The 11,668-nt window shown below is 44.3% G+C and overlaps 1 protein-coding gene across 4 annotated transcripts in view; it reads left to right on the forward strand.

The window, feature by feature from the left end:
- LOC122540344 (segment polarity protein dishevelled homolog DVL-1-like) overlaps nucleotides 1–11,274 on the forward strand; it is a 125,478-nt gene extending 114,204 nt beyond the window's left edge. For all 4 annotated transcript variants that reach the window (XM_043675922.1, XM_043675923.1, XM_043675924.1 and 1 more), the window contains 3 exons: nucleotides 6,270–6,437; nucleotides 8,314–8,520; nucleotides 9,654–11,274. In XM_043675922.1, the coding sequence (XP_043531857.1) occupies nucleotides 6,270–6,437; nucleotides 8,314–8,520; nucleotides 9,654–10,015 (737 nt within the window). In that variant the 3' untranslated portion in view covers nucleotides 10,016–11,274. The remainder of the gene's footprint in view (nucleotides 1–6,269; nucleotides 6,438–8,313; nucleotides 8,521–9,653) is intronic.
- The last annotated feature ends 394 nt before the right edge of the window (nucleotides 11,275–11,668 follow it).

An 11,668-nucleotide genomic window follows, 5' to 3' on the forward strand; every position in this document is an offset into this window, starting at 1 on the left:
CACACGTACTCAAATGAGTACCGTGAAATGTTTACAAGCCCCGCACTACAGTGCCATCTTAGGTACAAAGGACCTAGGTACAGATAGTTAAGATCAAATTCTTAGGGAACAAAAAAAATGTAGAAAAATAAGGAAATAAATAGTCCACCAGTATAGGTCATATGAATAAATTAGAAAAAATAAAGAAGCAAAAGGTTCAGAATATAAGTCTTTTCAATGCAGTCCATGATGTCACCTAGCCTCAAGGGAGACCTCCACCACCTGCGCCAGACCCATCAATGTAGGAAGGCGCCCCACTTTAGATTTGAGAGTATGGTGCTGGAAAATTCCTTCATTAGGCTTATGCCTAAAACGTCGATTCTCCTGCTCCTCGTATGCTGCCTGACCTGCTATGCATTTCCAGAACGATACTCTCGACTCTGATCTCCAGCATCTGCAGTCCTCACTTTCTCCTCATCCCACTTTTGACGCCATCTTTCACTGCTGACGTTGCTGAATCCACACTCGCTCTGCAACCAAGAGTCCCCTGGCTCTGTTGTCAGGCCATCTCCAAACCACGAGTCCTCCTTTGGCTGCAGATGTCGCCTTGCCAGCACTGCCAGCTTAAAGAGTCTGTTACTGCTTCCACTGGCCCCAGAGCCGAGAGAACAACCCTGCTACTGCTGTTGCCACTGGCCCCAATGCCGAGAGAACAACCCTGCTACTGCTGCAGCCACTGACCCCAATATGGAGAGAACAACCCTGCTACTGCTGCTGCCACTGGCCCCAATGCCGAGAGAACGACCCTGCTGCTGCTGCCACTGGTCCCAAAGCCGAGAGAATGATCCTGCTGCTGCTGCCGCCACCGGTTCCAACGCCAAGAGAATGACCTGCTGCTGCTGCCACTGGTCCCAATGCTGAGAGAATGACCGTGCTGCTGCTGCTGCCACCAGTCCCAGTGCCAAGAGAATGACCCTGCTGCTGCTGCCGCCACCGGTCCCGATGCTGAGAGAATGACCCTGCTGCTGCTGCTAACGCCACCGGTCCCAATGCCAAGAGAATGACCCTGCTGCTGCTGCCGCCACCGGTCCCAATGCCGAGAGAATGACCCTGCTGCTGATGTTGCTGCCGTGATCCTCCTGCCGTAACCAGACTTGCCACAGTTGGTTAGGATATTACACCCCCTGTCACTCTTACAAGACTGGGATCCTTCCACACCCTCAAAAGCAACAAACTACCTAGTTTCAGAAAACAATTCATCCTCTGCCATGCTTCTCAGTTATTCCAGCCCAGTACTTACAGAGCTATGGTAATATCGGATTTATGTTACCATAATAATCCAGAGATCACAAATACTACGAGTTAAACTTCTATCATGTAAAGTTGCCAATTGAGTAAAAATGAAATTGTTGGATTTCCAGAATCTTAAAAATTATTCACATTGCAATAAATTGACTTTTGCACCCTCTGTATATGTCAGATTAATTTGCAATTAATTAATTATTTTACAAGTATAGTCACTGTTGGTTGAAGTATTTTGTGGTGCTGGGCTGACCTTGCTTAATCTTTGAGCCCCATCCTTGTCACTTTATCGTTTAATCTGGTCACTGGTAATCCTGTCCAATCTATTACTCTCCAATGAGTCACATATACCAAGAATCATAGTCAGCAGCAGGAGGACAGTAATCTCCCCACAATCTTAGCTTGTTATAGATTTTTTCGAGAGAAAATGAAGTGGATAGAGTTTACGATCACGAGGATTGTATATGGGTAAAGAGATTATTCATGGTCCAAGAATAAGTCTGGTGTCTGGGAACCATAAGTGATGTGATACAATGATGCGCAATCCAAATGGACAGCTCATGATCTGAGGCAAGTGTTTTTTGCATGGTCAAAGAGGACAATACTTGGTCTATGCCAGAGATGAATTTGATGGCGGACACAGCTTTTCAGTGCTAGACTTTTTTGTTTCTGGTTAAATGGGGATGCCTGCAGCTCAATGATTTGATATTCTGGTTGATTTCATGAGTTCTGAATTTGATGGTGTTAGAACCCTCAGTGATCTTTGAGTATTTTCATTCTTTTTTTCAGTTTTGAGTTATGAGTTTAAAATGACTGGTGGACTTCTGGACAGCTTGTGGTAAAAGGAGAACAGACGAATCAAGCTTTGTTTGTGAGGTCAGGCCTGAAGACTAATTGCAAGCTAATTAAAAATGTTTTAACAGAAACAGTGATCCCAGGAAGAGCAAAGTCTTTAGGCAGATATTGAAATTGCCTATTAATGGGAATTAGTTCAAGCAAGTTAAAAGAGACCCTGTGTTCAACCAGATAGCAGTTGTTGAATGGCAATTGAGGCCTTGGGAGGAATCAATTATTTTTTGAACTATGTTTTCTGAGAGATGGTTCTGGGCTGCTCCTGAGACAGCATGAAGATTTGAAGGCTTCCTGCCTAATCTGCTGCATCACCTCTGGAAACCCAAAGATTAGAAAGCTGAGTCAGAAGTATTGTTGCCTCTGCATGGGTGCACTAAGAAGGTGACCTTGATCAAAGTTTAAGAAAAAATACCAAAGAGTCTACCTTTATGCCTATGAATCATTTTATCATGGAAGACCTTTAAGTAATCTGATAGTTCGTTATTTTCTTTGTGCCTTAAGTGTTGGCTTGTCTGTCCGTTTTCTGTGTGAATGGGGCTGAAAGCAGGTGTTTTGGGTTTAAAGCAGAGACTTTCATTAGCTTATTGTGTTTAACTTTCTCTCTGCTAACTGTTTATTAGATACACAATAACTTCAAGTCTTTTGTGTATGATACAAAACCAGTGTCTGGAAATTAATTATTCACAAAGTCTGGAATTGGTTAATCAAAAGTCCAGTTAGGAACCATTGGAATGACTATTGCAGGGTCTTTGATTTTAATTTTATTGCGTTGCAAATCCAGAGGTAGAAAGGCTGATTTGGGTTTGGCTGTCTGTCTCTGTGTTAAAATAGTGGGCGCTGCTGAAAAAAATGCATTTAGAGTTGAATCCCGAAGTCATGGCCAGGTTTGAACAACATTGGGAAACATTGGGGCTCGAAGGTAGTGCGGATTGCAGATACTGGAGAGTCATCAATAAAATGTGGCACTGGAAAAGGCACAGCAGTTCAGGCAGCATCTGAGGAGCAAGAGAGCTATGAGCTGACATTTCAGGCATAACCCTTCATCAGGATGGGGTAGAGGGCTGAGAAATAAGTTGGGGGGTGGAGTTAGGGAAAAGGCAGGTGATAGGTGGGCAAAGGCAGGAGGTGATTGTGATAGGTCGGTGGGAAGTGTCATCGAGAGGGTGGTGCCGAGTCAGAGGATTAGATCTGGGATGAGGTGGGGAGATTTGGAAACTGGTGAATTCAATGTTGTGGCCATAAGCTCCCGAGGTGGAAGATGAGGTGTTCTTCCTCCAGTTTGCAGGTGGCCTTGTTGAAGTGGTGGAGGAGGCCCAGAATGGGCGTGTCATCGTGGGAGTGGGAGTTGGAGTTGAAATGGATGGCCACAGGAAGGTGGCGTTGGTTGGTGTGTACAGACCAGAGATGTTCCCTGAACTGTTCCGTGAGTTTGCACTCGGTCTCTCCGATGTCTAGGAGACCACACTGAGAGCAACGGATGCAGTAAAAGAGATTTTAGGATATGCAAGTAAGTCTCTGCCATATTTGGAATGATCCTTTGGGGCCTTGAACAGAGGTGAGGAGGGAGATGTGTGTGCAGGGTTTGCACCTCTTACAGCAGCTGGGGAAGATGCCAGGTGTGGAGAGGAGATTGGTGGGGAGTGTGGATCTAACGAGGGAGTCACGGAGGGAGTGGTTTCTGTGGGATGCAAATAGGAGTGGGGAGGGAAATATATTTTTGGTGGTGTGGTCTCACTATATGGCAGTGGGTGATACGCTGGATTTGGAGATTAGTTGGATGGAATGTGAGGACAGGGGAATTCCATCCTTGTTGTGGTTGGGGCGGGGAGGGGCTTGAGGGTGGAGGTACAGGAAATGGAGGAGATGTGATTGAGGGCGTTGTTGATCACAGGGAAGGCGAAATTATGGTCCTCAAAGAAGGAGGAAATCTGAGACGTCCTGGAGTGGAATCATTCATCCTGCGAGCAGATATGGCAGAGGAATTGGGAGTAAGGGATCGTGTTTTTGCAGGAGGGGTTTGGGGGGAGGTGTAGGCAAGGTAGCTGTGGGAGTTGGCAGATTTGAAGTAGATGTTAGTGTTGAGTCAATCACTGGAGACTGAGAGGTCCAGGAAGAGGAGAGAGGTGTTAGAGATGGTCCAGCTGAATTTGAGTTCACAGTGGAAGGTGTTGGTGTAGTGGATGAACTGTTCAAACTCGTCATGGCAGCATGAGGCAGCACCAATATAGTCTTCGATGTAGTAGAGGAAAAGGTGGGGAATGGTGCCAGTATGGTTGTGGATGAGGGGCTATTCCACGTATCCTCTGAAGAGGCAGACATAGCTGGGACTCGTGAATACCCATAGCCACCCCTCTGGTTTGTCGGAAGTGGGACGATTGAAAGAAGAAGTTGTTTAGGGTGAGGACCAGTTCTGCCAATTGAATGAATGTGTCGGTGGAGGGGGACTAGTTGGATCGGCAGGAGAGGGAATAGCTGGGACTTTAACAGATATCTTTGCAACATCCTTGAAATGGGGGAGGTCCCAGAGGACTGGAGAATTTGTAATGTTGTCCCCTTGTTTAAGAAGGATAGCAGGGATAATATAGGTAATTACAGACCTGTGAGCCTGACGTCAATGGTAGGGAAGCTACTGAAGAAGATACTAAGGGGTAGGATATATATCCATTTGGGAGAAAATGGGCTTATTAGGATACGCAGCATGGTTTTGTGCAGGGAAGGTCATATCTTACAAACCTAGTAGAATTCTTTGAAGAGGTGACAAAGTTGATTGATGAGGGAAGGGATGTTAATGTCATATACATGGACTTTAGTAAGGTGTTTAATAAGGTTCCCTAATGAAGGCAGATAAAGAAGGTGAAGTCGCATGGGGTCCATGGTGTTCTAGCTGGATGGACAAAGAACTGGTTGGGCAACAGGAGACAGAGAGTAGTAGTGGAAGGGAGCTTCTTAAAATGGAGACCTGTGACCAGTGATGTCCCACAGGGATCCGTGCTGGGACCACTGTTAGTTGTGATATACATAAATGATTTGGAGGAAGGTCTAAGTTGCTTCATTAGCAAGTTTGCAGATGATACTAAGATTGGTGTATTGATACTAAGATAGTGAAGGGGACTGGCAGAGAATACACCAGAATGTAGATAGATTGGAGAGTTGGGCAGAGAAATGGCAGATGGAGTTCAATCCGGACAAATGCGAGGTGCTGCATTTTGGAAGATGTAATTCCAGAGTGAACCACACAGTAAATGGAAAAATCTTAGAGAAAATTGAGGTACAGAGAGATCTGGGTGTTCAGGTCCATGGTTCCCTGAACATGGCAACACAGGTCAGTAGAATGGTCAAGAAGGCATTTGGGGTATTGAGTACAAGAATTGGCAGGTCATGTTACAGTTGTATAAGACTTTGGTTCGGCCACATTTGGAATACTGCGTACAGTTCTGGTCTCCACATTACCAAAAGAATGTGGATGATTTGGAGAGGGTACAGAGGAGGTTTGCCAGGATGTTCCGTGGTATGGAGGGTGCCCTCTATGAGGAGAGGTTGAGTAGATTAGGATTAATTTCATTGGAAAGGAGGAGGTTGCGATGGGATCTGATTGAGGCCTACAAAGTCATAAGAGGTGTAGACAGTGTGGATAGTAAGAAACTTTTTCCCAGAGTGGAGGACTCGATTACTAGGGGTCACGAGTTCAAAGTGAGAGGAGAAAAGTTTAGGGAAGATATATGTGGAAAGTTCTTCACACAGTGGGTGGTGGGTGCCTGGAATGCATTGCCAGCGGAGGTGGTAGGGCAGGAACGATAGTGTATTTAAGATGTATCTAGACAGATACATGAATGGGCAAGGAGCAAAGGGATACAGATCCTTTGAAAGTGGGTGGCAGATTTTGATAGACGATATGGATCGGCGCAGGCATGGAGGGCCGAAGGGCCTCTTCCTGTGCTTTAATGTTCTTTGAGAGGAAGAAATGGAGGGCTTGACTAGCTGGTCCTGAGAAGCCCTGACTGAATTCTGGGAAGGAATCCTGAGAAATCCTGTCCAAGATCAATGGTGTGGGGAGATTCTGCAAGCTCTGTCTTAAGTTAGAATGCAGGCTTTACAGTTGGTTTGCTCCTAATGCAGTTGCTTTTGATTTTTTGCAGGAGCGGATGTGGTCGATTGGCTTTTCTCACATGTGCAAGGTTTCAAAGATCGTCGTGAAGCAAGGAAATATGCCAGCAGCATGCTGAAACATGGCTACCTAAGGCACACAGTGAACAAGATTACCTTCTCCGAGCAATGTTATTACATCTTTGGTGATCTCTCTACCAGTAAGTTCATTCTGCGTCCTTAACATTTAATAAACCTGGTCATGTCAATGATAGGGAAACTCTTGGAGGAAATTCTGGAGAGAATTGATATCAACTTGGAAAAACATGAGTTAATTAGCGATAGTATGGCTTTTTTCAAAAATGAGATCATGTATGTGTATGAGGAAAGTTCAGATGATAACAGTTTATGTGGATTTTAGCAAGATTTTTGACAAGGTACCACATGGTAGACTGAGAAGTTTAAAGCACATGGAATTCAGGGAAACTTGGCAAGTTGGTTCAGAAACTGGCTTAGCAAAAGGACACAAAGGATAATGGTAGAAGGTTGTTTGAGTGACTGGAGGCCAATGTCTGGAGGTGTACCACAAGGATTGGTACTGGGACCCTTACTGTTTGTTATACACATAAATGATATAGATGAAACTGTGGGGGGGATGTTAAACAAGTTTGCATGTGAAACAAAGATTGTTAGGGTCGTTAATAGTGAAGAAGATGGTTGTAGGTTATATAGATGGGTTGGTCAGCTTGACAGAACAGTGGCAGATAATATTTAACCCTGATAAGGTGAGGTGATGCACTTTGGAAGAACGATGATTTGTTAAAAGTGGAGGCTTGTGGAATGGAGTAGAAGATGAGGACAAATGAGGAACACTCTAATATTTTTCTGGATAGGTCGGAAAGGGATAGAAGCCCAGTTGCATGAAGTGAATCAGATAAAATTGAAAATCCTGTCAATCATGGTGGGTAGGACAAAGGAAGACATCAGATGCACTGGCAGGGAAGATAGTATCATCAGACAGATACAATAGAGACAGAAAAACTGGAAGAATGGAATGGAGTCTTTACTGGAAACAGGGTGAAAGCAAGTGTGGTCAAGGCAGCTATGAGAACCCGTGGATTTGTAATAAATGTTATTTGGTAAAAATGTAACAATTTGTAAGCAAATACAGGGACAGCAAAAAATAGGGGGAAAAAAACCTAAAATTTGTGAAGGAGTGGAAGGCTGGATTGATTAAAAAGTATATGTCACAGTTGTGCAAGTCAAAATAGTATAGTAATGAAAGAGAAGGTTAGTCTGTAAGTTTTCTAGCATCAGTGGCTAAAGCAGCATTTGTTGCTTGACCGTAATTGTTCTTGAGAAGGTTGTATTGAGCCACATTTTGAACTGCTGCAGTCCACATGGTGGAGGTTTATTGCAGTGCTGTTGAGAAGGGAATTCCCCAGAGTTTTGACTCAGTGAAAATGAAGGAAAAGCGATATATTTTTAGGTTAGAGTGGTCTGTATCTTAGAGGAGAATTTTCTAATGGTGGACCCATGAATCTGCTTCCCCGGTCTTTGTTGGTGGTAAAAGTTACAGGTTTGAACAGTGTTCTCTCAGGAGCCTTAGTGAGTTGCAATGCATCTTGTATTTGATGACACTGTGAACTAGGCATGGAGGGAGTGCCAATCAAATGGACTGCTTTGTTCTGAGTGGTGTTGAGTTTCTTGATTATTGTCGGAGTTGCACTATTCAAGCGGTGGAAAATATTCCATGACACTCCTGACTGTGCCTTGTACTCAACAGCCAGGCTTTGGGGAGTCAGGAGGTGGGTTATTCATCACAGAATTCCCAGGCAGTGACCTACTCTTGTCGGACTATACATGGCTCGTCCAGTTCAGCTTCTGGTCAGTGTATCCAACAGGATGTTGAAACTAGTGGGGATTCAGAGAGAGTAATGCTGTTGAATGTCAAGAGTGACACAACAATTGCTTACACAAGCTGTCTGAGAAAGTGACATAAGTTGTTAAGAAATGAAATTATTGAACTCAATTTTGAGGCTGGAAGGCTTGAAGGAATGTATTTAATTTTTGGTGAACTCTTCCCTTTGCCGGTAGATTTGGCTGGCCTGAGCTTAAATGAAGGTTCCAGTGGGACATCAGAGCATGACATCCTCGCACCTCTTCCACATCCAAATTGTCCCTGGCCACTGACTCAGGGCTTCCCATATCAGTATCCACTGCCTCATCCGTATTACTCGTCCACTTGCCAGGATCCTGCTTTGACCTATGGAAATGGCAGCACTGGGAGTCAGCAGAGTGAAGGTAAGATTCATTTATATAGGTCTAACTCTGGTTTGTCTGATGTACAATGTGTAGCAGCCAATGCAACTGCCTTCCAAAACCACCAAGGTGGTGCTGTTGGGAGGTGGGAAAGATGGTGGGATATAGGGGTTAGGGTTAAGTCTGTGGAGAGCAGAATCGAAAGTGTGAGGGATACGAGGAGGGTGCCTTGAGGAAGAGAGTGCAGAGAAAGGGATGCAGGAATAGGTTGTGGCTATGTCAAGTGGCTGCAGAAAAGAAGGGAGTGTTTGGGGAGAGGTTGGGTACAGAAAAGGAAGTAAAGAATGGGGAAATGAAGGGGAGTGGTCTGATTGAGTGGAGGAGCTGAAACATGTGTTGCTGGAAAAGCGCAGCAGGTCAGGCAGCATCCAAGGAGCAGGAGAATCGATGTTTCGGGCATAAGCCCTTCTTCAGGAATCCTGAGTGGAGGAGCCATACAATTTACAGGAAATGATTTTATAGCTGGGTGAGATTGTAAGGTTAATGTAGCTTCATTAAGAAGTTTTAATAAAATAAATGTCTGCAAAATTCAGAAAAGAAAACCTGTCATTCAGCAAGTTTGAGTTTTTGTCTAAGCACTGGAGTCACCAGTTCTGTTAAATTTACAAATAGTTATCTAAAGTTCACTATATAAAGACCAAATCGTTTGCTATATGAAGATCATAATTCCAGTAACTCATTGCAGCAGAAGAGGCAGGTAAGTGAAGCCTAACTCACTTGAACATGCTCAGGAAGTAGCAGTGACCCAGCATGCTGACAGAGTCATCAAAAGAATTTGAATTTCTTTCAAAATAAATGAAATAGTTTTATAGATGAACTTTTATCAAATGTTACAGCTATGTTCAGTTGCTCCTCAGAAACCCAGTCATTACTGACCAACTTTAATTGCTGCGCTGACTGTAAAATTTATTTGGATTTTTCTGTAGCCATGTTATTCTCTCTGTAGCTGTGGGAAAGCAGGACTATGATGTTGTTTAACCATTTTATAACACGTCTGTTCAACAGTCCAGGTACAGTTGAACGAGCTGGACACCTCTGCATTTGTGGATGTTTTATTATGGTGAGGCTCATAGTATGAAATGACTGGTGTCTTGTGTTACCTGCTATGTGTACAGGAAGCAAGAGCAGTGGATCCAATCGGAGCATGGGTGAGAGGAAAGGCTCAGCAGGGAAGGAAAAGGAGCAGAAAACAGACTCCAAGTCAGTGGGTAATGGAAGTGAGCCAGACCGTACCACTGGGAACAGCGTACACTGCGAACGGCCAGCAAGCCAGCTCAGTCACCACAGCTATTGCTCTCATGGACCTCCGGGGGTCCCTCCTGTTTACCAGCTGCCCACAGTCATGGTAACAAGTGGGCCTCCTGGAGCTCCTCCTGTCCGGGATCTAGCAGCAGTCCCTCCTGAGCTAACGGGCAGCCGGCAATCCTTCCAAAAGGCCATGGGTAACCCCTGCGAATTCTTTATTGACATTATGTGACATCATCAGCCTTCTGCACTAAACAACACTAAAGTCTTTGCACACAACACTGCTTGTGTCTCACTCCTGGTGTCACAAGAACCTCAGGCTTCTAATTCTAACCATGGTTCTCTTTGTTATCTGTCCTCCATTAATAACAACTTTAAATGTATTGGTTTTGATAAATATTGGTGCCAAGGACAGCTTTATGTAAGTGTATTGCACATTTCAGTGTAATCATCACCTTCTATGTAGACTTAAAAAAGATGTTGAAGACCTTTTGACCTGGCTGGATGATGATCTCAGATGAGAATTTCATATGGTCCTCTCAACATCATTCATCTGCTGTTGTGATGGGTGCACCCTGTTTTTGTTATTGTGGATCATGTAACCCTTTTAGCAAGCACTGTTTTGTTATACAGAGATGGCTCAGCACAAAGGGATGTGATTCCATTCCCAGCGCAATGACGCACAAACGATTCACTTTCTTTGCAGGTTAGCAGCCTTCCAAGAATTGTTTTCCATTGAAGCATTAAGAAAGTTTCAGCTACATCTCCAAACATTCAACCAGGTCTTTCACGCTGTAGCTTATTCCCCTAAACAACAGGAAGTTGGACATGCCGCCTGTGTACAATCCACAATTTTTTTAAATGTCTAGCTTGGGCACTTTTGTTCTGGTTATTGCTGAATGATGTAACTGGATCAGTCATTTCTGAAAGTTTCACAGTTTGATTGGAACAGCAACTGAGACATGATACTTTGGTTCAGTGCTGCTTTCAGTGTTGAGACCTATTGCATCCAGCCTGCAATCATAAGGACATGAATTAGATTATGCTTTATTTCACAGTTTTCACACTTGTAATGAAGATGCTAACTCTCAGGGGGATGCAAGTTTTATGGGCCCCATTTGCCCTATAATCATGTGCAAGTGGCCATCATTCAAGTGCAGTGAGTGTCAGTAGATCATTCAAATGAGATTATCCTGCTCTGAACTCTTTGGGACTCATTGCCCCATGCTTGGTGTCATCTGTCCATCCCTACTTCTACTCCACCTGCTCTTTTTCTTTATTGTGAGCAGTTTAGAGGCTGGGAATTCTGTGGTGAATAACTGATGTCCTCACTATCTACAAGGCACAAGTCAGGAATGTGATGGAATGTTCTCTATTTGCCTTGCTGGGTGTAGCTCCAATAAAATACTTTAGAAGCCAAAAAACATTCAGGACAATGCAGCCTGTTTGATTGGAACCCCATCCAATACCTTGAATATTCACTGTCTACAAGTGCACAGTGGTAGCAGTGTGCACCATCTACAAAGTGCAGTGCAGCAACACACCAAAGCCCCTTCAACAAGGCCTTCCATAACCACAACTTCTGAGAAGAGGAAGGCCAACAGATCTATGGGAAGACTAAACCTGCAAGTTCCCCTCCAAGCCACACACCAAGCTGACTTGGAACTACATCACAGTTGCTTAACCATTGCTCAGTCAAAATCTTGGAACTGCGAACAGCAGTGTAGGTGTACCTACATCACATGACTGCAGTGTTTCAAGGGTAGTTAGAGGTTTTTTAATTCATTCACAGGATGTGGGCATCACCGGCTAGGCCAACTTTATCGGCCATGCCTGATTGCCCAGGGCAGTTAAAAGTCAACCACACTGCTGTGGGTCTGGGATC

This window comes from Chiloscyllium plagiosum, chromosome 34, assembly GCF_004010195.1.
Source record: "Chiloscyllium plagiosum isolate BGI_BamShark_2017 chromosome 34, ASM401019v2, whole genome shotgun sequence".
Lineage (NCBI taxonomy): Eukaryota > Metazoa > Chordata > Chondrichthyes > Orectolobiformes > Hemiscylliidae > Chiloscyllium > Chiloscyllium plagiosum.